Source organism: Candoia aspera, chromosome 13 (assembly GCF_035149785.1).
Source record: "Candoia aspera isolate rCanAsp1 chromosome 13, rCanAsp1.hap2, whole genome shotgun sequence".
In the NCBI taxonomy this organism is placed as follows: domain Eukaryota; kingdom Metazoa; phylum Chordata; class Lepidosauria; order Squamata; family Boidae; genus Candoia; species Candoia aspera.
In genome coordinates, this window is record NC_086165.1 from 13,126,270 (window position 1) to 13,153,111 (window position 26,842).

Below are 26,842 nucleotides of genomic sequence, written 5' to 3' on the forward strand. Positions count from 1 at the left end.
ATTGCACAGTAGGGGGGATATTTTTATATGTGGCTTGGGACTGCTAATATCTGGGGCTTGTAAGAGATTTTTAAAATAATAAATTCTTAAAATAAATATGCAGCAAACAGTGCAGAACGATATGTAATAGCATATGGGTGAAGAGTTTAGGCATCGCTCTTTGGTATGTGAACTATGGTGTCAGAAATACATCTTCCCCAGAAAAAATGAATGTATGACTTATGGTTCTGATGATTAGACAGCACAGATTACAGAAAAAAAGAGTTATGCTGCAACCATACAGTAAGAGTAAATTTGTAATTGTACTTATAACTGCTGTAAAGAAGTTTGGAAGCTACTTCTTTGTACTTTTTTCTTTTCTATTTTCTATTTTCCTTTTTTTTTCTTTTTTCCTTTCTGCACTTTTAGCTTTCTCTTTGATTTCTTTCTTTTTTTTTCTTACTTTATATTAGTTTGTATTAGTTTTTAACTTCCTTTTTTTAAAAAAAAAATCATACATAAATACATCTCCCCCTTTTTTATCTGTGAAATTGTAAAGTATGCAGAGGAAAAAACTTTGAAAAGCACAGCATCTAGAATACATCTTCCTAGCCATGGCTCATGTGCTTTCTTCAAATCAACAAAACCAGAAAGCGAGTGTATGAAATTGATTTCAGACAAGTGATCCATCAGAGTGGCATTCAACAAAGTATCTTACCAGCCAACAGACCAAGGATGTTATTACCTTTACAGTTTCCTTTTTTAGAACATAAGCTGTGCCCAGCTGGACTGGACCCCTGGCCCATCTAGTCCCAGAAGTCTGTTCTCACAGTGCCCAACCAACTGCAAAAGGAAGCCCACTAGTCTCCCAGCAGATGGCCTTCAGAGGCAGTCATACTGCCATCAAGGTTAATAGCCATTGATCCCCATGACTTCCATAAATTGGTCCATGCCTTTTGTGAAGCCTGACCAAGAAACACAAAATGAAACAATAAATTGGAAAACAAGACTAGTACAGTAAGTTGAAAATACCTCCCCACTTACCCTTCCAATCACATCCCATCCTAGATTTGCCAGATCTCAAGGTTAGACTTGAAATTTTATTCTTCCTACCAATCTGTTATGATGCCCACCCTTATACTGTTGTGTTGGTTTCCTGCTATCTCTGGATCAACCCCTACTCCTTGTACTAAGTCAGCACATTCTTGTCCCCATGTTTCTGTTTCTGCCTTCTTCTCCCCAGTTCTCTCCTAAAATTTACTATTTTGCTTTCCTCTCATGGTATAACAACATGAGGGTGGAAGAGTGAGGAGGAAGGTTGAAAGTATGGCAGCTGGGGTGAAGGTTAACCCTGCCCTCCAGCCTGCCACCTCATTTTCAAATTCCTACTATTGTCAAGAGCTTTACAACTGTTCAGTAAGAAAGGCAAATCCAGCATTCTGAGCATGTAGTTCTGCTGTTATTTACCCCTTCTGACAGAGCTCTTCACTGAAAGAGTTCTAGATATAATGGAGTAGAGATCAGATCAATACCTAGAATTCAAACATGCAGTTGAATAGCTGATCTCTCATGACTAATGTTTGGGCTGATTGCAACCACACCTATTTACTTGAATTGTTGTTTACCATCTCTGTATTTTTCTAGTAATCCCTTCTCTGTTTTTGAACCACTATTCGTCACAGTGGTTAAAAATAAGCTTTGAGATAAGCGGGAGAAAACAGTCGACTTACTTTATTAATTTATAGCCACAGCCACACCCCGCCCCCTGCAAATCCCCTGCCACAAGAAGTATGTTACAGAAGTAGAGTACAATAGAATAAAATAAAATATAACAAAATACAGAAATCAGCAGAAGCTGCAGCACCTTGAATCTATCCACTGCAGGATGAATTAAAGGTCATGGACTGCAGGTCATTAAAAGTCATGGACTGTAATCTACCATGTTAATCTGGTGTGCGTCAGAAAACAGATGTCTTCAACTACCCAGTAGCAATTGCAACTGAGTGAAACTTTGTTACATTACTGGAAATGTCAGTGGAGAAATTAGCATGTAAAAAGTAGGTAACTTGAATTAAAAACCAGCAGCATAGTGAGTAAGGAGTTGGGATTATGAGCTCTGCACACCAAGCACAATTGAGAGGGCAATGAAGGCAGCATTGGAAGAGAAGCAGAAATGTTCTACATAAAGGATGTAGTTATGCTCCCCTTTGTTAGATTGAGGGCAATTTTGCTAATGTGAATGTTCTTCTATAGGGTTAGTCCCAACTTTGACATAAAACCCTAAATGGATTGGAAATGTATAGAATAAATCAGCTGTAATATTATTGGAATTCCATAAAAATTGTATTAATCTGTGTCTTCCTCCCTCTTCCCCATGGCTATAGCATGGCCAAACAGAACTAGAACTAGAACCACCCAGAGTCCCTCTTTTGGGGGAGATGGGTGGTAACAAAATTTGAATAATAAATAAATAATAATAAACTACAAACAGATTTTATATATGCAGGGTGTGTTTAATTCAATGTACCTGCTCTTTCTTGGTTCTCTCTTCATGCTCAGAACCTAAGACATTTGCCCCCTCCCATAAATAGGGTGTTTTTTCAAGAGCACTTTGCTTGGTATGATGTATATTCTCCAGTTCCATATTAAGAAGAATTCAAGACTTACCAATGTCACAGTATTCACCCATATATCCAGGTGGGCACAAACAGGTGATGTTTCCTTCTTGTTCTTGGCAGGTCCCAGTTCCACATAGTTTCTCCTCACATGTCTTAGGTGTAGCTGCAACCAAATATATGTTTTCTTTAATTATTCTGTAGAACCATCAAGCTCACAGTTACTTTTAGAGATAAGCACATTTTCTATTACAACACAGACAGAATTTCTTAAACTGAAATAAGGGTTTGATTCCAGTGTTGAGAAAATATATCCACTGAAACCTCACCACAGTCCAGAAACAAACTTCCTTCCCTAGTAAAACTACATTGTTTGCCCCTAACTGTGAACTCTAGCTCACCCACTCTTGTAGCCCTTTGGATTTCAAGGATTGTAAAAGTAAAGTAAGGATTATATTTGGTCCAAAGCTTTGGTCAGAAGATGCTTTCAGTGCCTACGAGATTTGCACAGCTACTGCATGTGAGACTATATAGAAATAATAGTTCATGGTTTTCGGTGAGACAAATATAATTTTATAACCATGTGCTTTTATTTGTTGATATGGAAGTCCTTTCTGAGAATGCTCCATAGTAGTGGTCAAAGATTTTGGGATTTTTCATCAATACTTTAGAGAAAACTGAGCATTTTATTTCCTAGGATAGGTAAAAACAATTTTTAAAAAACTATCTGGTGTAAGGGACAGATATACAGCTATATTTTTAGCTCCCTCATATTTGAAATGTTATAGAATTTATTAGAGTCCCTGACATTACAGTGTTCTAACTTCTTTTGTCTCCTAGCTGATGACAAAAGAGATGAGGCAATAACAAGAAATCAAAATACAAGTAACCTTTTAATAAGTTTTAAACAGGATGAGAGGAGAGCCAATATGTCCAATTTTGAATGTTCAAAATCTTTTGCTAACCAGCCAGTTAGATGAACAGGAATGAAGACCTTCCTGAGATTCTACTTCTAAGAGCCACCATGTCAAGGGAGAAATAAGGGAAAGATCAGCAAGTGTGAAAAATTAGGAGAATCAGACTGGCTATTGAAAGTTGCACTGCATACATATATTTCTGAACCTACCTTGTGTAAGAAGCTCTATCCCATCAGTCACCTCTGATGAAACGTTAGGAAGGAGATCAGTAGCTGTTGGTGATGGTAGTGGAATCCCTGGAGTAGCAACATCTCCTGTTTCCAACTCTGGTGTTGGATGTGTGTTGGTCTCTGTTTCAACCTGAGACTCAGTTAGATGCCTTGAGTGTTCAGTTAATTCAACATCTGGTTTGCTGGTGCCAAATAGGACATCTGGCAAAAAAACTTTCTCTGGTGTATCTGACACTGCCTGAGGGGCTGGACCTGAACTATCCCCATTAATCTGACTCCTTTCATCAAAAGCCCCAGATGGTAAGCCACTGATGAATGGTACCCCAGATGTTTCTGAGTAGCTTTCAGATAATGAAGATGTTTCTCTACCTGGTTCATAATGGGTTGAAGTTTCTAGGTGGGTTTTTGGCAAGACTGATGTTTCGCCACTTGTTTCATTAAACAAAGGGGTTTCTACACTAGTTTCTTGAAATGTGGATGTCTTACCGCTAATTTCATGATATTCTGGGGATGATATGGTACTTTCGGGATATGCAGAAACTTCTGTACCAGATGTGGAGGCTTCCCCACTTGATTCATGAAAATGGGAATATGTTGCCTCTGTTCCTCCAACCAGTTCCTGTAAAACTGTTGGTCTTGTCACAGCTTCTATTGAATCAGAAGTTACTAAGGTGATTTCTGGGATTCCAGAGACATCACCACTAGCACTGGCTGTGGTTGAAGACTCTCCACTTAAGTCAGTGATATCAGTAGTTTCTCCACTAAAATATGGAATGCCTGATGAAGTCCCACTGAAGTCAACTTTCCCAGATGATATTCCACTAGCTGTTGTCACATCATATAATGCTCCAGATGTTTCCTCCTGTCCTGAAGAAAGCCCACTTATTTCTAATACCCCAGATGTCCCTTTTCCTAATTCTTGTGCAACAGATGGCTGTGTGATAACTTCCACCAAAGTTGCATTCACAAGGGAAACTGTAGGAAACCCAGACGTGAGGCCACTGTAATCATATGTTCCAGATGAAAAGCCACTGACAAGATCAACACCAGAGCTTTCTCCACTAATGTCTGTTAGTCCACTTGGAAGTCCACTGACTTCAGTAACTCCTGAACCCCACCCACTCAAGTCTACTTGTCCAGAAGAAGGCTGGCCACTCACATCTAAAACTCCTGGTGTTGTGCCTGATAGATCTTCATCTCCTGAAGGTAATCCACTTATTTCTACAAATCCTTTCCCTTCTTCTTCTTTAGCTGAAGGAGTTGTCACTTCATACAAATTAGCATCAATGAAAGTAACACCTGAAGGTTCACCACTCCCATCAATACCTGAAGCTTGGCCACTTAAGTCTGCATAGCCACTTAGATCAGATGTCCTAACAGATGTCCCACTGAAGTCAATTCCTGAGGACAATCCACTGATATCTAGTAGGCCAGATGACTGTCCACTAACATCAAGTCCTGATGGGAATTCACTGATATCAGGTATCCTAGATAGTTCCCCACTGGTACCAAGTCCTGAAGAAAGCCCACTGATGTCACTGGTTCCATAGACATCAATTCCTGAGGGCAATCCACTGGTTATGCCACTAACATCCCAGTCAGCAGAGGGGAAACCTGATAAATCTCCATCTCCACTGACTCCAATTGTCCCTTTCCCTTCCATTTCCCTTTCTGTTGCTGTGGTCACAACTTCCACCAAAGTGGCATTCACCAGAGACACAGTAGGAAATCCAGATGTGAGACCACTATAATCATACTCTCCAGATGGTGAGCCACTGAGATCAATGCCAGAATGCTCTCCACTAAATCCAGAAGGCAACCCACTAATTTCTGGGATCCCTTTGCCTTCCTGGAGCCCAGGTATTTGCTCTTGGATTCCTGAACTAATCCCTGATAATTCTTCATCTCCAGAAGGTAAGATGCTGACTTCAATAATGCCAGAAGACAGGCCACTTATGTCTCCTGATGGTAGCCCACTCTCTCCAGAAGGCAACCCACTCATTTCAGGGACTCCAGTGGGAAATTCACTTTCTCCAAATCCTGAGGGTTTTCCACTAGGCTCAATCATTCCACTTATATCTGGGATTCCAGAACTCCAACCAGAAGCAGACGTCTCTGTGATTGGAGCTTCTGCACTTGTTTCATCAGGTATTGCATCAATGGGGAGAACAGTTGGTCGACTCACAGCTGATGGACTCACTTGCATGAAAGAGAAAGAAAGAGCACACATGCAAGGGTGAATTCTCAAGCGATGCAAAGAGGAACATCAATTTTAGGGTATGTTTAGACTTTTTTTTTTAAAAGCAATATTATCCTGTAATACATTAAATATACAGGTAGTCCTTGCTTAACAACCACAATTGGGACTGGAATTTTGGTTGCTAAGTGAAACCCAAATTCTGAATGTGATAAGAATCTATGTGTTAACCTGTAGTCTAGAAACAGTTTCCAATTGTAATTAAATTCAGTGTCAGATTTATTTTTAAAATACGATGTTATTTTAGACATTGAAGCTTATTCCTACAGCTTATTTAGCCATTATTCCATTGAAAATAACAAATGCCTTTTCCAGTAAGTATATATCTTTGCAGCGGTCAATATGTACATATCTAATTCAGTATGCTTTGAGGGAATATGTGGTTTAATAAAGTTTAAATAAATTTATTTTATTTAATAAAATAATAAAATTATTGCAGGTTGAAGTGGGAATTCAATTTTTAAGATTTATTTCATTCTGGTATGAATAATTTTCTAGAATTATTGAGCTATACAACATTGCCACCAGCTATGAAAGAATGATTTGACCTGCTCATTATATTTCCAGGAATTTTTAGAAAAATGTTTTATCCATTTTGGTGATCAGAACTGGAGTAATATGCCAATAGTAAAACATCAATTTTCTCTAAATATAATATTCAGAGTAAATTTAATATTCTTCCACTGAAATTATCATTGTTGCATATCTGTTACTACATCTCTAAGTTCTACATCTTTTTAATTCTGCTGTATAATCTTTGACTTGTTTCTGAATCATACTTCAGCAGTTTATAAATAAGGCCATGTAGATGTTCTGAGTGATACGTTATAAAATGTTTAAATTCAGTTAAGTCTTTATGTGTCCCCTTTTGCATCTCATACATACCTGCTATAATATTTTTCCACTCTGTAAATAATTATTTTGAAACAAATCCTTATTATTTTTGTCAAATAGATTCCTAAGTGTTTAACCTTTTGGCAGTAGTGTTAAACCCCATTACTAGATGCAGGTATCATTTTTTTTTCCCCTCTGCTAAAGTCTATGTCAACATTTGGGTTTTTAAAGAATTTTTGTTATTGATCTGATAACCTGAAACAAGGCTGTATTGCTGTATATATTCCATTAACAGTTCTCTGTGGCTTTTGGTTTGTTTTGGTAATTTGCATAAACATAGCATAGAGAGGTCTTTAGGCAAAGAGTCTGACCAGTTTTAGAAAGCTGCAGATATAAATGACTTATAATGAGGAAAAATAGTTTAAATATAAAACTGCTACCAAAAAGAGACTGGAGCTAGTTTTGCATCACACACTAAACTCTAAATCTAAGTTAAAAAACACAGTTCCTGAGTTCATGTAATTTGCTATGCCCAAACAAATAAACCACACTATGGATTAATCTGATGGCTTGATTCATGACATATGCTGGACCACAAACTATCTGGCCTTTTTTAGCCTAGATAAATGATTTGGGTGAATCCTTCCAGGAAGCATAGAAAAACAGGGATGAAAAATCACAGATATTGGCAGAAGGATACAGTATATATCTTAATTTTTCAAACAAGTCAATGCTCAACCCTCCTGGATTCCATAGTCTTAGAAACTATAGCTGTCTTTTGCATTAAATTCCTTTGTCTTCCATCATGACCTTTCTGTCATGAAGGCATTAGGGCAAATTGGATATATTTTTGCTGGCTGGATTCACACATAGTATGTTTAATAATGGTTTATTGGAGAATCTATAATTGGCTAGGCCAAACCAAACACATTATGATATTGTGTAATCCCAGTGCTGTCTTTATGTTTTCAAATTCTGAATCATTAATGGAGTTCTAAAGAAATTCTAATTTGGATTCAGTGTGTGTTGGAGAAAACTTACTTTGATTCGGACATCTTTAAACCTGTCCAAATCAGCATGATTAGATTCAGGATCTGTCAAATACAGCTACAATTACTGCTGTTGTTGTCACTGCTACTATCATTATTACTATGATGGTAAAAGCTCAATTTTATGGACCATTTGGAAAGGGTATCCATGAAATCTGAATGTCCATTAAATCCAGGAGTTACATAGAAGTTGCATAAATGTGTGTTATTTGTATCATTATGTAGTTACAAGTGAATAAGTGACTTAATGAGACAAAGGTTATAGATATTTGCAAATAATGCAAATAATTTTTTATATATGGACAAAAAACACTTTTTGAGATTATCTGGACTTTTGGGGGAGAGGGAGAATGGACTGGATCTAAATTTCATTCATTAAATCTGAAATCTGCTAAATGGGAGTCCATTTAGAATCTACTAGAGTTGGGTGGCTAATCAATTTAACTTCCTAACTAATTAAATAAAAATTAAGATGAGGTTTTACTATATTCTTATCATTAAATATATTTTTATACAGATTCCTATACAAATGCATCTCAAAAAAGTTGCAGTTATGTCAGTTTATTCTGGAGTTGAACCAATGGAACTTACTTACCCGATAACAGTGATATATTAGTTGGAAATACTTCTGTTCCCCACTCGGTTTGATTTTCAGAATCAGTGGCAAACTCCATTTCCACAGTTGTTTCTTCCCCAGAAGGGACTTCTTCTACTCCAGGAACCAGCTGGGCTGCAATTAAGTCTTCCTCTATATCCTCATACAAAGATGGTAGAGCTGAAAGATAGAAATCATTGTTGGGAATACCCCAAATATGGAAGTTTAAGGTAGATATACAGATGTATTTGGTTTGTATTTTGAATGATACCACTTTCAAAAAAAGCCCAAACAAGATATATCCTTCTTATTGTCATTTCCCAACACTGGAAATTATGGGCTACAATCTCTACTAGTGTCAGCCTTCCCAGGTAGATCAGACAGGAAACACGATCAGATGAGTTAATACTTTATTGTAAGTTTACATTAACAGAATCTTGGAAGTCTGAAAGTACAAATCTCCCACTGTCTCCTTTACAGCCTGAGAAACTAGGGAGGATCCCTTCTGAGCCGCTTTCTCCATCCATTATGCAGCTGTGGGCTATGCCCTCTCTTATCTGACCATTCCCCAGGCACCATCTCTTCACCCCATTTCTCAGGACTTTCTCACATACCATTACATCTAGCTATCACTTACTGGAGTTTATCTAATTATTTTAAATGCTTGTCAGAGAAAGGTAAGTAGCACATTGCATGACAATGAGTTCCAAAGTTCACTGGCGCACAAGTAAGCAACCTCCCCTCCTTTTTGTTAAACCTTGTGCCAGCCAATTCCATTGTACAGCTCAAGTTATACCATGGATATACTTTCATATGACATAGATATACCATGTAAATGTATTTCCAACTGTGCCATATATCATCTATTCTTTGCCCTCAAATTTGTTCCAGAGGGCTCTCAATTCCATGGAAGAGAAATCTACGTACCACTATTGCCTGTTTTATTAATGGCCAGACACCACTGGATACAACTTTCTGTATTTATTCAGTATTCTTAATAGGGCTAAATTATTTCCCCATTCCTTTATTTTTCTATTGATTTGTTCTATGAATTGTCATTACTGTTGAATTCCACCTTAAATAGAATAATTTGTAATATTAAATATTCCTGTAACAGCTAAGTCTTTCCGCTGATGCAAATCATTTGTATTTTTCATCACTTACCCACCCTTAAATATTAATATGCATTTGTACCTTGAAAAAGCACAAGAGCTACATTCATACATCTGGTATAAATCTACCAGACATACTTGCACAACAGCTTTGATAATATTAACCTTAATTACATGTTAGTGGCATAGCATATTGTGTAAACCCAGCCCACTTGGTTAGCTTATAGTTAAATGCAATGTGTGAACCCCCAGAATGAATTCAGATACTGTATGAATGCAGCCTGTAAAAATAACATTATCTTGGTGTAGTCAAGAGGGAAGAGATGATGGTTCAATGGTAGAGCAACTGATTTATATAGTTCTGAGTTTAATCCCTGGCATCTCTAAGAAAGTGTTAAAAAAAAAAAAGAACTCCTGGAGAACCTTGCTAGTCAGTGTCAATAATAATGGACTTGTCTTAGTATCAGGGCATTTTGCATACTTATCAAAATATATAGTCTTATTGATGACTTTATTAAGACATCATTTCTCATGCTTGCTAAAATAGGTTAGAACCTGGGAGACCATGAGTTCTAGTCCTGCCGTGGGCACAAAGCCAGCTGGGTGACCTTGGGCCAGTCACTCTCTCTCAGCCCTAAAAGCAGGCAATGGCAAAGCACTTCCAAAATCTTGCCAAGAAAACTGTGGAGACTAGTCCAGGTAGTTGCCAGGAGTCAACATAGACTTAAAGGCATTAAAAAAAAAATTATGTACACGTAGAAGGAAAAATTCCAAGAAACATTATCTTAATGTGTATATTAAAAATACCATGCATAATCTTGCTTAAGAAACTTACATTAAGTTTTGCCTTTATTAATATTTCACAGCATAGCTTATCGAGTATGGAGAAATACTTTCTTACTCGTTGATATGATTTAAATACTAGTTTGAGCCAGGGCTTTGGAATGCTCTGTTAGACATCTCCCCAGTAAAAGTTTGGATTAACTTAAGTCCTATTTATTTCAATGGGTCAACACTAGACTCGGCTAAATCTAATTTTTCCTTGCATGCTACTGTTCCCATAATACCTTGAAAAAAAACCAGACTGTGATGCCAAGATCCAGCAGGAAAGCTGCCCCTTTTCAGTTGTGCAGAAAAGGTGCATGAAGCCTCCATGATATGAAGGAATTGAGAAGAAGATTGAGTTCTGAGTGGAAGAGATTGCTCCCCCAGTTCAGAAAGATGAGCCTCTCCTTACCTCTGAAGCAAAAGGCATGATGCTTGGATTGAGGGTCAGGGAATCCTGTCTGATTGGGGTACAAGTACGTAGTTCTCACTCCAGGCTTGTCTCCACCACAGGAAGGACGAGGATTAACAATGGGATATCGGAGGCTTCCATCAGCCAACCAGCCTGCCTGACAGTTATCCAGGCCCAGTATCCAGGCAGCGTAGAGTTGTCCGGTGGAAGCCAAGGTAGCATTTTGGCTCTCACAGTATTCTTGGGCTTCCAGGAAGGTGAATTGTACTGTCTGAGTAGCAAAGAAGACCTCACCTACAGATAAAGAGTGAAAGGAGGTGAGGTCCTGCGATTTCCCCAAAATGCCTGAGAACATGGATCTAGCACATATCCATAACCCCTCCAAGCAGCTGCACCCTTTCCTGGGATTGCGCAGCTGCTGTGGAGAGCAGCTGAAAAATCCCATAAAGGGATGCAGTTGCTTTTGTTGGTGGTCCAAATCCAATGGCACTGACTCTTCAGCACTACCTGACCTACTGGCAACAATAGGGTGTAAGTAGAGAACAAAGGTTTTGTTATGTGTCTCCTTCTGCCTGCTTCGTCTAAGTGATTGCTAGACTGAAGTCACCTACTTCTGTCTTTCTTGCAGGGCATATGTACCACAAGGCTCATTGTTTTGACTCTCCTCCTCATGGGCTGCAGTTAGTCTAGGCTTTGTCTAGCTCTATCACGCTTCTCCTGTAAATAAATATCCTTTCTGTGATAAAACCTGCTTTACTAATCTTTGCTCAGGGCAGATTCCTGCTCTCCAGAATGCGCTCTCTCTCACACACCTACAGAACACTTCAATCTTCAACAGCTTAAGATGTGGCAGACTGCTACGACTTTCACATTCCTGAAAGCTCTGAAACATTGAACCTAAAATGTTGTCCAGCCCTATTTCCCATGACTAAATCAGACATGGATAAAGCACTGTCCTTCCTTCTCCAGAAGGTCCCATAAATGGAAACGTACCTTTCAGTCTTTCGATATAGCAGTAGACGTCAAACTTTTCTGATGCTGGGCGCATACCGTATGTTCGCACCCCAGGGAAGTCCTCCTTGTCTCCCGCACATTTACTGCGTGGAACAACAATGGGATACCTGGCCAACATGGATGAATCTCATTAAAGGTCTCAGAATTTTTCACTAATAGATGAGAATTGCTTTGTGTGGTTGTGGGCTAGGATCATGCAACCATTTTCAGTCTAAGGCGTGAACTTCATGCCGGCCGGAGAATTCTGGAAGTTGAAGTCCTCACTTCTTAAAGTTGCTAAGGTTGAGAAACACTGGTCTAAGGATTGCGCTTAGCATTTTGGGGATATGTCTGAAGCTACATTCCCAAAGTAGATGAGGCCAAAATTTATATTTAATTAACTGAATAAATTTTATGATCACTTCACATGTACTTAATGGTTAAAACATTAAACTCTGTAATTTGCTGACAACCTTTGGAGAGTCTTCTGAGAGCTCACCCAAAGCTTTCAGATCTGGATGTGGCTCTGGGGCACCAGCCTGTGCAACTGGTGAGGTCACAATGGGCTGATTTGAACCAAGATCCTCAGCTGGAAGACCATTAACAACAACCTCTTTGCTGAACAACATTAAAAAGAATGTGACAACAACTGGGTCCTTTGCATGATTTGAAAATGAATTTGTGAACCTGCCTGAATGTTTGTTATTTTAACTTCTATATTCCTCAATGTGTGATGTTGTGGTTATTAGTTTCTGTTCTGTTTTTATATGTTTTTAAAGCAATTGTAAACCATCTAGAGTTGCTTGCCACTAAACAGCCTTCTAAATCTAATAAAATAGATGAACAAATAAAGGCAGACCTCCAAATTTGGGAGGGAGAGAGAATATACTTAGTAATCAAGAATATTTTAAAGCTAGAACAACACACCTCACTTCAGGTTTGCAAACTACATCACGGGAAGTTTCTGCCATTGCAATTTGAAGAATTTGAAACTCTCCTGTGAGTTGACAAGTTCAGGGTAAATATTTTGCTGGAGCGAAAGGAGTGGGTAGGTGGATAGCTCTGAGATAGACACAGACCCATACCAGTGCTCCAAAGCCTTGCTGGGCATCCCTTTAGAAGTTTTATGTCTCTACCTAGAGTTTCAGGCATCATTTTCTAGAAAGAACCTCTTAGAGAAGATCCCACTGAATTAATAAACCTGAATCTCAGTTGTGGGACCTCTCCTGGTGGAATTTCGATTGAAATCAGTCTCTGTACCTAGAAAAACAGTATGGCAGGTAGAAGGCTATACCTTCTCATTTTCTAGGATCACAGAAGACTGATCCAGGTACACAAACCTTTTCATGCTCAGGACTGGCTTCTGCATTTAAGTGACTTACAAGGACTACATTTAAATAGCAGACTGGGCCAGGACAAAGAAGGCTAGGACAAATACTAAATTTGATTAATTACATTTGAATTATAGTCAGATCAATTAAATACAGTCAGTTAATCCTTGGTTGGGCTCCCATAACTTGTTTACCTAGGGCAGTTAACATCATATTGGTTGCTTATGCACAACACCAGATTGCTTAAATTCTGATTAGGTTTTTGACAGGTTGCCTGTTTCTGCAAGCTCAGCCAGTTTGGTTAGTCTAAGGTCCAAGACATCCCAAGAACCTAGCAAAAATGGATTGATTTAGCATCTGAGTGAAGTGTGTTGTAAGCAGCCCTTCCTTTCATATTGGAAGTTAGTCCAGTGGCAGCTTTTGGAGGAGCAATGAGGCCCTCCTAAGGTTATATGCAGGATCCCATATATTCCTGGGGCCTCTGTTCCGGGAACCAATACTCTGTGGATAATGTGGGGATTAATGGCCTCTCAGTAACAGGATCCATAGAAGTTAGTGGTAATCCTGCTTAATGGAGATCACCAGAAGCTGATTAAAGATGCTGATCTGTAGACAGGAAAATCCCTATGTTTGGTTCTTTCTTTCTTTACCCATCAGCCCAGAGCCTTACCTGACTGTCTGGTCCTTCAGCCAGCCAGCATCACACTGATCGTATCCTTCTTCATAGGCAGCCTGTAGTTGCTCTGGAGTAGCAATAACAGCATGATTATCTAGGCAAGCTTGCTGAGCTTCAACAAAAGTCAGGGAATATCTGTTGGTGGCTGGCCGGTAATGAAAGACAACACCTGCAGAGAAACCAACACAACACAGGAAAGTGGGCTGAAAAAGAAATAGGATGCACTTGCTGATAGTTAAAGAAACAAAAACAAGGTAAGAAATTTTGCTGGGAGTTATTCCTGTGTTCCATACAATATTTGGGATCTTATTCACATGACCCATGGGATGTGTTGTGTAGTTCAAACACTCAGAAAAAAATCATTTAAAAATACCCTCCTCCAAAACAGAGCAGAGATTGTGTCTCTTTCCTTTCTCAGGAAAGGATCATCAGGATTGGTGGTAGGCTCTGCAGCGCACCCACATATGTTGAAAGGCTAAAGACAGAAAAGGTGTCAGAGAAGAAGGGAAAGTATGGAGAAAGTTAGAGGGTGCTCAGGCATGGGAAAGAGAGCCCAGAGACACTGTTCACACAACATGCTTAATGAGGTGACTCAGTCTGGTTAAATTGTTTTCATGGCTTAGCACAGGGGCTCCCATGCTTGCTAGAAACCTAGTTCAGAAATTCTCACTCTGTCATGCATGTCAGAGAGATGTCATGCATGTCACACAGGTCATCTCCTGTCTCTCTTCCAACCATAGAATGCATTTTCACAGGTGTCACCCCCATGCTTTGAACCTTCAAGCAAAGAGCCCAAACCTTTATCTCTGGCCATGCTTTTGAGTAGGATGCTATTAATCACTTCAGTTGTTTTTACAGATTTTTAATTCTCTATTATTTTGACCTATTTGCCAATTTGATGCTCAACACATAGGAAGGTGAAATATTTATTGAAATAACCCATAACCTTGGCTGTGTACCTGTGGAAGAAATGGGTTTCTGAGGGACTAGACCAGTATCAGGAACAGCTGTCCCTGGCATGATTGGCTGTTCTACTGTAAACGGTGAGGGTGATTCAGACTCTGTTGTGGCCGTAGCCCACGAACTATATTCCACTGATGTTGCTTCTGGAATATCTGTGGGGAAAAGCGCATCCAGGGTTGAGGCAGTACCATTTTCTAGGTCTTCCCAGATCCTAATCTCAGTTCTGTTCTCTGTCTCCTCAGTGAAACCTGTTGCAAAGAGATCCGGAGTTGCTGTGATGCCTTCATCCACCTCTAAGGTGGTGGTAGTAAAGTCTATAGGTTCCAAGGTTGCAATGCTTCCTCGAGCTTCTTCCTCAGTAGTGTTGCGTGGAAACTGCAGCTCAATGTCTGCCTCCGTGAATGTCTGGATGGTGAAGCCACTGCCCAGTTCATCGACAGATTCATCCGTGATATTCTCATGGAGGACAGCGCCAGAGTCAACCCCTAAAGCGTGAAGAAGATAACTGCTGGTGAAGCAAATCACAATGGGGAACTCACCCTTTTTAGGGCCTTTTCCAGGCCTATCATTTAGAAGCAGGTAACAATGCTCTCATTGCTCCAGACATCCGATTCCTTTCTCTGGTCCAGCTGCTAGGACTATGTGTAGGAAACACTTAAAAATGCTAGAATTTATGTTATCAAATGGTGTAGATGAATGAAACGGCTGATTAGGGAAGATGGGTCAATGGAATTTGGATGCACAGTTCTGAAGGCTATAATGGACCATTTCAATAAGAGTGGTTGAGAGGAAGTTCACTGCCCAATTTTTAAAAGGGTACCATAAATCAAAACAAAATCCAAATTTGATTTATGTTCTCTTGTACATAAAGTTAATAAAAGTGATATAATTACTATGATTATTCTCGAGTCACATATTTATCACTTTTTCCTTTGGTCACATCAGAAATGATAAAAAACATTTAGAGGTTTCTTGTACCTGTTCCTAAGGGTTTCAAAGGCTAAGGCCTCAAATTTGGCTCATTGTAGTAGAGAATTAGACCTACCTGGGAGTAAGCATTTACCTAGGATTGAGCATCACTAAACATAGCAGAGATTACTTCTAAACAAATTTGTATAGCTTTACCTTGTTAATTAGCACTTTAATTCTGGTCACAATTTGGATTCACACATTACACTAGTCCATCATGTGATTTATTCAGCTTTGATTGAGGGCTCTGTGCAAATCCAGCCATTATGGCTTATAACCATGGCTTATGGCTTAGCATAGTCTAGACCCAGCCATTGTCTTGTTCCACAACCTTCACTTCAAACAAACCATGGTGTATGGCAATGTAGGAGTTTAGCCACAGTCTCTATTCTAGAATTATCCTACCAAAATCAGTGGAACTTGATCACCCTAGGGAACAAGGGTGAAACACAGGCATTTTCAGTATGCTTATTTGGATAAGGCAAATGCCAAGAGCTTTGAAATGGTAATTCTAGTGAAAGTGATGCTGGACACATTTGTTTGAAGTTTTCTTTTTAAGAAAATGGACAAAATGTGTACTTCCCACACTAAGCAGCAGAATGGTTATTCTCTAAATACCATTCATGTTTTGTGATGTATGTAGTTTATAGTTGAAACAAGAGGAAACTTACAAAGATGTGTGTTTTAGAAGGAAGTTCATACAAAAATTCATATTTGAGAGGTAGAGGAAGATGCCAACCTTATAAATGCACATCTGTGTTTTTTTTTTTTTAAAGGGTGGTCGGGGAGAGCAGAAGGTAACATGAAATGTATGAAGAAAGAACCGGCAAAACTGCCATAGATTGGAAGAAGCTCAGTCCCTCTGTTTCTACTTACCAGTATAGCAAATGGCATCATAGCGAGAATGAGGGTAAGGATACCCTGTCTGGTTGACATAAAGGTACACTGTGCGTATTCCCACCAGGTTGCCACCACAGATGGGACTTGGTTTGTTGATGGGATACCTGACACTGCGGTCTGCCAGCCAGCCAGCACTGCAGACATCCATCCCATCTTTCCAGGCAAGATATAACTCTCCTGTCGTTGCCAAACGTGCATCAAGACTATGGCATTTCTCTGCTGCTTCTGAGAAGGTGAACTTCTCAGTAGAGGTGGCATAGAAGACTTTGCCTGCAATCAAAATGCACAGATAATTATGCCACCGATTAGTGGCTGGATGATGCCCCTTCCATTCACAGAGAGGCTTCACTAGACTTTTCTATCCATTAACTTTGCTTATATATGTGGATTGAAGAGTCCAGAGAAAAATACATTGGAGCTGAAAATGGTTCAGAAAAGGCATTTCTGAGAATGAACTAACAGAAATTTGAACTCTTGATTTCCTAAGGACTGGACTATGGAAAAATTACAGCCCCTATCATCTTAAGACAACCCCCACCCATTTTATCAGTCATGGCCAGAATGAAAAATGTGGAAAAGGATTGAGGTTATTCCCTGTTGGATCCATTTGAAAAGAATAATAGGCATCGTCTTTTTCCTTTTAGATTTTCCTTCCTCAGCTTGTTCCTTCTTTCACTCATAATACAGTTTCATTAACTACTAAGATGCTACATAGTAGAAGAGAATTATGTCTCCCCCAGGAATATTCTGCAAATTGCTCTCTCCCCACCAAGTTTGCTACCTACAAGTTCAACCTTTTCATTCAGTCCTAAAGATGAATCTGGAATATTAAACTATAAAACCACCAACCACCCCCTGCAATTTTGGCCAATTTTTATCTCAGCATAACTTATCTCCATGGGTTGCTAAGAGGATTAAATTGGAAGCAGGGTACCATATCTGCTATTTTCAGATTCTTGAGTACAGATTTTAAAAAGTAAGAAAATAAGAGTTTTGATAAATCTAGAAAATGTTCTGAATATGGTTGGTGTTGAAGGTACAGTTCACTGGAATGGATAGTACTTTGCTTGTAATATCCAATATTAAACAGCATTTCCTTGAATTTTGGAAGCAGCTCATTCCTCAAAACACTTTCAGAACTCAGAAAAAGGAGGTCAATTCCTTTGAAAAACTCACTATCCCCCTGCCCCCCCCCCAAAAAAAACAAACCACATGGCTCTCTGGAGAAGTCATCCAGAAGTTAAGTTTTGATATCATTATTATGTAGATGAGATGAGATAACCCCCATTTAATAGTCCTTGTACAAGTTGGGCTGAGAGGTCATAACTCTAAAAAGCATCGAAAAATGCATCAGATCAATGCATTTATTTTGCCCCTTAAATCGTTGAACAATGGTTTTAACCCTGCACAAGCTGTCGCTAAGACCTTGTAGCTGAAGAATAGAATTTAAGTGTGTTAAGTATAAAAACAAACCATTACCTTCCATTTCCTCTGCATAACAATACACATCATATGTCTCATCTGTATCACGAACACCATATGTTCTCACTCCAGGAAATTCATCCTTGTCACCATAACAACCTTCTCGGGGATGGTGCATTGGGTACCTGATTCAATAAAAGAGTTAGGGAGAGGAAAATTTATCTCCAAGGGAAGAGGACAGAGAAGGGAAATAGTATATTCTGGGACAGAAATAATTTCTAGAAAAACCAGAAGGATGACTGAGACCGAAGTAGCATTCAGAACTACAGCTTTTATGGGAATTGGAAAACTGGCATGGAGAACCTCCAGCTTGTGGGCCTTAGATGACAACTGAGTTCCACCATCAGCTCACCAGCTTCTTCTCATTGTTTCCAAGCCTCTCTTTCTCTTCCTCAAAGTCCCCATCCCATACATTTTTGCTCAAAGAAGTAAGAAATTCCTTGCTCAGGAAGACTCTCCTTCCAAACCCTGAGAGCAAATGCTTCTCTCTTTAAAAAATAGGGAATTACAAGCTGTGATTGTTTTCTCTCTCTCCCCAGAGAAACAGAAGGAATTGGGATCACAGCTCAGGGGGACAGGGCTTGTAACTGGGGGGACATTTTCATTGCCAGCTGTTGAACTTAGCATGGCAAGGAACCTAGGCCACAATGATTTAGCCGTGCCACCCATACCAGAATTTTTTGTTTGGTTTGTTTTAGAGGGAGATTTTCAGTTGTCTTTGTTTTTTTTCAACATGTTTAAGCCTCTTGTAGGGCTTTTACTGTTAGCTCAGTGGGTTTCCTACCTTTAACTGACAAGAAACCATGACAACTGGGCTCTGGAGCTATAAAAAAAATCAGTGGTGAGGCCTCAGGTTGCCCATCTCTGCCTTGCAGCATAGTTGAACAAAGTATAACCATTCAGAGGTCATTTAACTACAACTCACAGCAAGCAGGACCATCCGTGAGGGAAGCTTGGAGAGGTAGTTCAGTGACGTCTGCAGATCTACAGGCAGTGCACCCAGGCTTTTAAAAAAAATTACTTTTTTTTCCTGAATTCTTCCCACTAATGTTATCCAGTCCAGCAGGGTTGTGTGGAGAGAGAAACCTAATTCCTCATCCTTGCTATGAAGCCCTGGATTCTCATCAAATGGAAAGGAGGGAAATAGCCCAGTCATGTAACTTCCTACACCTTCTCTGATTGCTGATCCACAGCACTGCTTAATATTTCACCATGATTAGTCTTTCCCCTGTGTTTGTATACAGCCATGCTTCCCCAACCTGACAACTTCCACTGGCCACACTGGCTGGGGAAGATAGAACAGTATTCTAGATGATCCAGAGTTGGAGAAGATGTATACAAAACCCTTTCGCAATTGCTTACCTGACTGTTTGATCAGACAACCAACCAGCATCACACTGGTCAAAGCCATCATCGTAGGCAGCCTGGAGCTGCTCAGGAGTTGCAATGACAGCACCATTCTGGATGCATGCCTGCTTTGCCTTCTCAAAGTCTAAAGTGTAGCGGGTAGAGATGGCTCTGTAATGGAACACGATCCCTGGAAAACACATTGGTTGTGTTCATACAACAGGCTTCACTTTGTCTCTGAATTAACCCATTTTCTGCACTGGCGCAATATTTTGATCCATATGTTAACAAAAGGGTTGGGTGCATACAAGATGTCAATTCCCAAAAAACTAACCAAGTTTTGTACAATGCATGCATGCGTGCTAAGCTTGTTGTTGAGATCATCAGCCATTCATATCTACATAGGTCATGACAAATCTAAAACCGTTTTCAAAGAAAAATGGCAAAATGGCTGACTTTTTAGCCCTGCCACTTTCCTATGAGAGAAATGCTATCTTCATTTAGCACATCCAGTTTGACATTTAACACCTCACAAAAGAGGATGCATATTTTTGGCTTCACCCAATGACATCATATCACCTGAACACTGTTGGAGCCTCAGAAAGTACTCTTCAAGTGCACTGAAAGTAGCTGCCTACCCTTTCTTTTGAGACTTCTTCATGCATACAGTCCAATCATGCTATTCCCTTTTGGACTAAACAATGTAATGCTGGATGGAAAAGAGGAAGAAATAGGAAGCTGACTATATACTGTAAATACATGAGAAAAGAAAAAGAAAAGGAAACCACTAAACTTAGTTTCCATCAATACCACTCACTATATATCTCCATCCATAAACAACCTAGGGGACAGAACAAACCCTTGCCTTCTTCCCTGCTCAATGTTGAACCATTTGCTAAACACTCCATTTATTCTCAGATATGCTTTGCTTCTATCATGCACTATCCTTACTTAATCCCACAGCCAACCTTCAAGTCATAACTGTGCCAAACACCTCATATCTCAAGCTTATTCACTTTTTCGTACACCTTTTCTAAATCACTTAATGTACAATAAGCTTTTTTCTTCCTAGAGTTCTTAATGACCTACTGAAGAGCAAAAATCTGTTCTGCACATCCCCTGTCTGGAATAAAGCTGCACTTCACTTTTGCTTATTGAAATGATACAAGAGGTGACAGTCCTTTCCAAGCAAACCTAACAATTAATTCCCCTGCATTCACTTTTACTGTCTTTTCCTCTGAATGTGGGAACACTAACAATATTTTCCCAATTGTCAGACTCAGATGCTGTCTTCACACATATATTAAGTCATAGAGCCACTGCATAAGAAAGCCACATCTACCGTATATTTTAATAATTTTCCAGTTACACTATCTACACCTGCAGCTTTTCCAATTTTTAACACTCTCATGTCATTTACAATGTCCCTTTTGTTAATTTTTCTTGGATGCTAACATTTCTGATATTAGTTTCAGCTCCACTCTTCAACATATTACTACAATTCCCACAAAAATCTCTCTGAAATACTCCTTCCAGCATTCCCTCCCTTCAATTTCATTGCAAATCATTTCATCACTTCTCTTTTTTCACTCTGCCAGAGGCTGCCTGCTTAGCCTATTTTCAAACCTTTTTTAAAAAAAAAATATTGCATCAAAAGAACTATACATTTTCTCTTCCTCTTTTAATCTTAATAAAGCTTTCTTTAGTCCATTTTCCACACAGTTGGGGGATTAATCTATCTTCTAATAGCTTTTGGAGTAGGTGGCCATAATACATTTAAATAAATAAATAATATTCCTTTATACAAGACACGTTTCCTTCTCCAGCAGTCATTATAATTTTAGTTTTGTTACTTTCACTTATTTCTTTTTCTTCCTGTCTATTTTTCCCCAGGACCTACACTTGGTACCACCCAAAAAAGTTCTTTCCTATACATTATTTAAGACCTCTCATCTTCCTTATATTGCTCAGGAATTCTCACAATTTTTCATCATAAACAACCACTTATATTGATTCCTTTGTCATATATTCAAATGGATAGATTTGTTCTTAAACTACATATTCATTGCAAACAGTATCTGCTATTCTCAATATCTGCTTTTCTCAAAGCAGATATCCCCCAGTCACGATTCTTATTCATTCTCAGATCTCTGAATGACTCAGTCTTCTCTGCACTACCTCATCTCGTTCCCACTCATCCATTCATGCTACCTAGCAGAATATTTTTTCCTGCTGGATCAGAGAATGTTGTACACTTCTTCCTGAAACTCATCTCTAGTTCTCCTATTATCACTGTTCACTAAAGCATAACATACTGTATAACTGCCATCAACTTTTAGATTCCTACTTTCCTATGCACCCAGAGCAACCTAAATGACATGAGTTCATACCTTCTGACATACACTTTAGCCTTTTGATTCATAATTAAACCTACACTTTCACTTTCCTGCATATATTCATCCATTCCACTTAACAAGACAAGATCACCTTCATACAGTATCTTTCTCTTAGTTAACAGGCAAACAACAACCCCTTTTTTTCCTTTCCTTTCCTTTCCTTTCCTTTCCGTTGTTTTTTGTTGTTGTTTATTCATTTAGTCGCTTCTGACTCTTCGTGACTTCATGGACCAGCCCACACCAGAGCTTCCTGTCGGTCGTTGCCACCCCCAGCTCCCTCATGCTTTTTACCATTCACTCCACTTACATGTCAGGTTACAATCTTCCAGATGCCATGGTTATCACCAGATAGAAATACAATTCCTAACTCTGTCCCTGGAGGGCAGCTGCCAGAGACCAGATAGGAGGGGTATGTGTGCATTAGCATACACTTGGCAATCACAGTGGAGATAATTGCTGTGATGCGGGAATCCCCCCAATATATTTTTTTAAAGTTTGAATGAATGTATGGGAAGTAAGAAGGGTGCTATCAATGAGAGGATTATCCAATGAAAAATTACACATATTACACAATTACATGTATCTTTTGGTCATCTCATAGCTAAATAATGCAAGAACATTAGACTCTACCCAGGACAATTTCATGGAAATTCTTTCCTCCTTGAAAAGCAATTTCACCAGCAAAGACTCTTTCATCAAACTCAGTGAGCACTGGTAGGAGTAAAAATGGAGGAGAAATTTGCAGCACACCACTAATCAGAACTTGGCTCCAAAGCAGCACAGAAGGTTTGCTTTCTCACCTTTTACTTTCACCTCCACTGTGTCCTGGCTGTCCTCAATGCCATGGATCACTTCACAGCGGTAGATCCCAGTATCGTTGGACCGGAGTCTCTTGATTTCCAAAGTAGCATCAGTTGGTATGGCAGGATAATTGGGCAGAGAGATAGCTTCCTGGTAGGCAGTGTTGATCCGTACATGCCCATCCATGGCCACTAGGAGAACAACTTCTTTGCCTTCTGACAGTTTGCTCCATTTGATTCTTGGGGACACCGGTGGGGTGGCTGGAGCTGTGGTGACTGGGCCCAAGGTGTCAATAAAGTAGCAGGGAATGGTCAACGTTCTTCCCAGGGGAACACGCAGGGGAGAACGTACAGGTATGCTCACACTCAGTGTGGCACTGTGATCTATTGATCCCAAAAGAACAAGGAGAAAAGAAGAGTGAAATATCAGTACCACAGGCTCACTCTTGCTTAACAGACAACTATCATTTCCAAACCATGCCCCAAGGAAGTATTGCCTATGTCCTTTCTTTGCAAACCTGGGGAGCCCTTGGACATAACCCTAGAAATTGGGGGTGTGGTTTTTGATCCTTTTGAGGCAGCAACCAGGTGAAAAATGAAGGCTTTGGTCAACTTGTAAAACAGGTTTAACATAGCTTTTAAAAAGAAACAGGGAAAAAAACCTTCAAAACTGCTTCTCAAACCCAGGAAAAAGAAAACAAACAAACAAACGAATTCTGTTCTGACACCATCCATTGGCTCTATTACCCATCCACTGGAGCCCTCAGGCATTGAAATGTTGCCCCCTCCTGGATTAAATCTGACATCCCTACTCACAAAGCAAGATAGCAGCTGTCCCTCTGGGTACCCATGTGCCATTCTTCTGCAGCATCAGACCAATAGGCAATATCTGCAGGCAGCTGTCAAAAGCCCATTGCTACTCTGGATCCCTTTTCTAGTACTCCAGTTTGGGTCAGATGGCTAGTATTATAGTTGCATGCAAAGCTGTATTTTTGGCACTTTTGGGGTGATATGGTGCCAAATGCCTGGTGCTGGTTAAAGGATCTCTGTTCCCTCTCTCCAAACAGTAGCATCCAGATTTAAAGAGAGGATAGAAAGTGATTGCTGAGAAACTGTTAGACTGGGGTATGTTCAACCCTCCAAATGCTCTCAAAGATGCTTTAGTCAAAAGAACAAATTCAAATCAAATCAAATCAACTCCTCACATTAAGAGTATGCAAGTGGGAGGTTGGATGCACCTTTGAAAAAGGAGTCATACTTTCAACTGGTAGCACCTTTCCTATTAGTGTCTAAAATACAAAATGCTTAACACCATCTATAATTCATAGCTTTTGGTCTGCCTTATCTTTCCCCATTATTATACGTACTGTGCCTTATGAAGAAGAGAATTCTGTGTAAGTTCAGTGGCAACTTTCGATACAGCTGCCCAGATTTCAGTACTGTACATTGGCCTTAATAACAGGTTCCAGAGTTTAAATTGAGGCTGGCCTATACATTCAGTAGTCATGTCCCCCTCCTCTTAAAAATCATAACAATAAGGGTTGGAATCTTGATTAAATGAGGGGCGAATTTACTATATAGAGAGAAAAATGGTTTAAATGCACCGCAGCAGTCTATGTAATTTCATAGTGCTGAAGATGCCATCAAAGTCTTGTCCCAGTGCCTGGAGGATGTGAGGGTCTGAATCGGGCAGAACAGGTTAAGCTGAATCCAAGCAATACAGAATTACTATCTGTCCATCAAAGCTTTTTGTCTGCTCCACTGTTGTCTCTCACTGGGGAGGCCCTACCCCTGAAGGAGCAGGTCTGCAGCTTAAGGGTCCTCCTGGACATCTTCTTAAACAGCAGGTAAAGTCTGTGGCCATGAAGGCTTTGCTCTGCTTTGGCTGGCACACCAGTTGTGGCCCTATCTGGGGTGAGAGGACCTCACTACAGTGGCTCATACCCTTCTCATTATCCTACTAGCCTGCTCTAGCACGCTGTAATAGGCTGCTTTAAACACTACTTGGAAGCTGCAGATGGTACAGATTGCAGCAGCCTGTGTACTCACTAATTTGTGTCATTGGGAGCACGTTATGCCTGTGCTACAACCCCTATGTTGGTTGCCAATAAGCTCCTAAATTCAATTTAAAGTACTAGTTTTAATCTATATAGCCCTCTATGGCTTGGCACCAGGTTGCTTTCAAGTCTGTTTTCTCCAGCTAGAATCAGCTTGAACTACACAGTTATTCCAGAAGAAGCAGCTTGTGGTTTCTCACTTCCAGGGGGTGAAAGGGACTGTGGTTCCCCAATTCTGGGAAGTAAGGGGGGCTGAGGCCAGGAGGAGTTGCTTCTTTGTGGCAGCAACGCCCCTTTGGAATGGCCTCCCAGTTGACATTAGTTTGGCTCCCCTTCTAAGGGCCTTCTGCAAAAAACTTAAAACAGAGCTCTTTTTGGGGACTGAGCCCATTTATTGTTATTTTGGTTGCTGTTTCTCTACTATATTTTATTCTGTTTTTTTAGTTTTTACCATGGTTATTTTAACTGTACATGTGCATATCTGTAAAATGCAGAGAGTTCTTAAATGGATTGCATTGGAATATAAATGAAAGAAAAAATAAATAGTGTTTATAACAGTATGGATCAGTGTTTAAGATGTGTGGACTTCTCAGAATTCCCCAGGACAAGGGGTCTGTAGAGTCACAAAGGATGAATAAGCTTGTTATAGTATACTCTTATGTGGGTTATGACCTAAGAAACATGGCTGGCTGGGGAATTCTGGGAGTTGAAGTCCACACATTTTAAAGTTGCGAAGGCTGAGAAACACTAGTATGGATTAATATTGTTTGGACTATTTAAGATAGGGGCAGAGAACATGGGACCTTCTGGATGTAGCTGCTAAACCACAACTTCCATAAACCCAACCTGTATGCTCAATGGTATAGGATGATGGAGGTTCTAGCCACCAACATATGGAGGGTCATATGAAATTTGTTCTTGCCTTAGAAGCTGTTAAATATCAGAAGAACATCATGATGAATTAGAATGTAGAAGAAGACACATGTGATAAAATATACTTTTACAAACTGCAAGGACATTGCCAATTAGTTCCCATAAAAGCCATTGAGTTGCTTCTGTTTTGTTTACAAAGCTGTGTCATACTTAAGGAGACCCCTGATATGACATACCTAAAACTTCCACAGAGGTGGCTGCAGCGATGACATGCAAACACACAAATGCTAGTAGTAAAGTGGTCATGCTTTTCCTGAAATGCAAATAGAGGTTAGTGAGTTGCCGTTTTTGGTAGGATGAAAGAAACAATGACCGACAATTTAGCAGGAGATGCTTCAGTCCATATCAAGCTTATACATACACACAAATATTTTACAATAACGTGTTTGGGATTTCACCTTCTTTAGCTGATAAGGAAGAGAAATATTTTACATTTCAATATTTTGGATTTGCTACCCATTATAGTCAATACAGAGTTCAAATTAAGAGGGGACAATGTCCATCCTTCCAGATGTTGATGAACTAGAGTTCCCAGGATCCCTCACCACCATGCAGACCAGCTGGAAAGCTGGACATTGTTCCTCCTAATTAGCAGCTGCCTTTCAACGTTTATTAAATCATAGTTTTATATTGCATATGAACAAGGAAATTGGCTTATGCATGGCACAAACTGTACTTGCAACAATAGTTTACCAGAACATTTTTCTAATTCAGGGTGAATGGAAACTGTGTTTTAATCCAGCATGGAAGCATGGCAATAAGGTGAGTTGAGAGATGGGAAGAGGGGAAATAATGACCCCCCCAAGCAATACTTATTGGTTGGGTTCACACAACACAATAAACCTTAACCCCAGGCTACCAAAATATAATTACTGGATTCTCATAATATGCTGTGGCTGAACAAAGGATATTATGGTTTAATATGATGAACCAGGTTATATAAAATGCTAAGTCAATAGCTGCATTTCCACAATGTGCTAATCACATACTACTGAACCCCATTTTATCCTCATCTAAAGTATATAGTGAAGCCAGCCATTCTGGCTCCAATGAACTACTGCCTATTAGATAGAAATTATTAGCTTGGTTTATATAAAGAAACCATCATGTGATTAATACATAGAAATCAAGACATTATCACTTAGTTGTATGTGAACCAGAGCAGAGTAA

General features: G+C 39.6%; 1 protein-coding gene across 1 annotated transcript in view; it reads right to left on the minus strand.

The window, feature by feature from the left end:
• The window catches only part of ACAN (aggrecan), a 41,612-nt gene extending 15,694 nt beyond the window's left edge, over window positions 1-25,918 (minus strand). Inside the window, exons 1-12 of the mRNA XM_063314224.1 lie at window positions 25,849-25,918; window positions 22,683-23,066; window positions 19,502-19,676; window positions 18,137-18,264; window positions 16,634-16,927; window positions 14,785-15,273; window positions 13,820-13,994; window positions 11,819-11,946; window positions 10,826-11,119; window positions 8,477-8,656; window positions 3,721-5,940; window positions 2,647-2,760 (exon numbers count right to left, since the gene is read on the minus strand). Of these exons, the coding sequence (XP_063170294.1) occupies window positions 2,647-2,760; window positions 3,721-5,940; window positions 8,477-8,656; window positions 10,826-11,119; window positions 11,819-11,946; window positions 13,820-13,994; window positions 14,785-15,273; window positions 16,634-16,927; window positions 18,137-18,264; window positions 19,502-19,676; window positions 22,683-23,066; window positions 25,849-25,918 (4,651 nt within the window). The remainder of the gene's footprint in view (window positions 1-2,646; window positions 2,761-3,720; window positions 5,941-8,476; window positions 8,657-10,825; window positions 11,120-11,818; window positions 11,947-13,819; window positions 13,995-14,784; window positions 15,274-16,633; window positions 16,928-18,136; window positions 18,265-19,501; window positions 19,677-22,682; window positions 23,067-25,848) is intronic.
• Window positions 25,919-26,842: the final 924 nt, after the last annotated feature.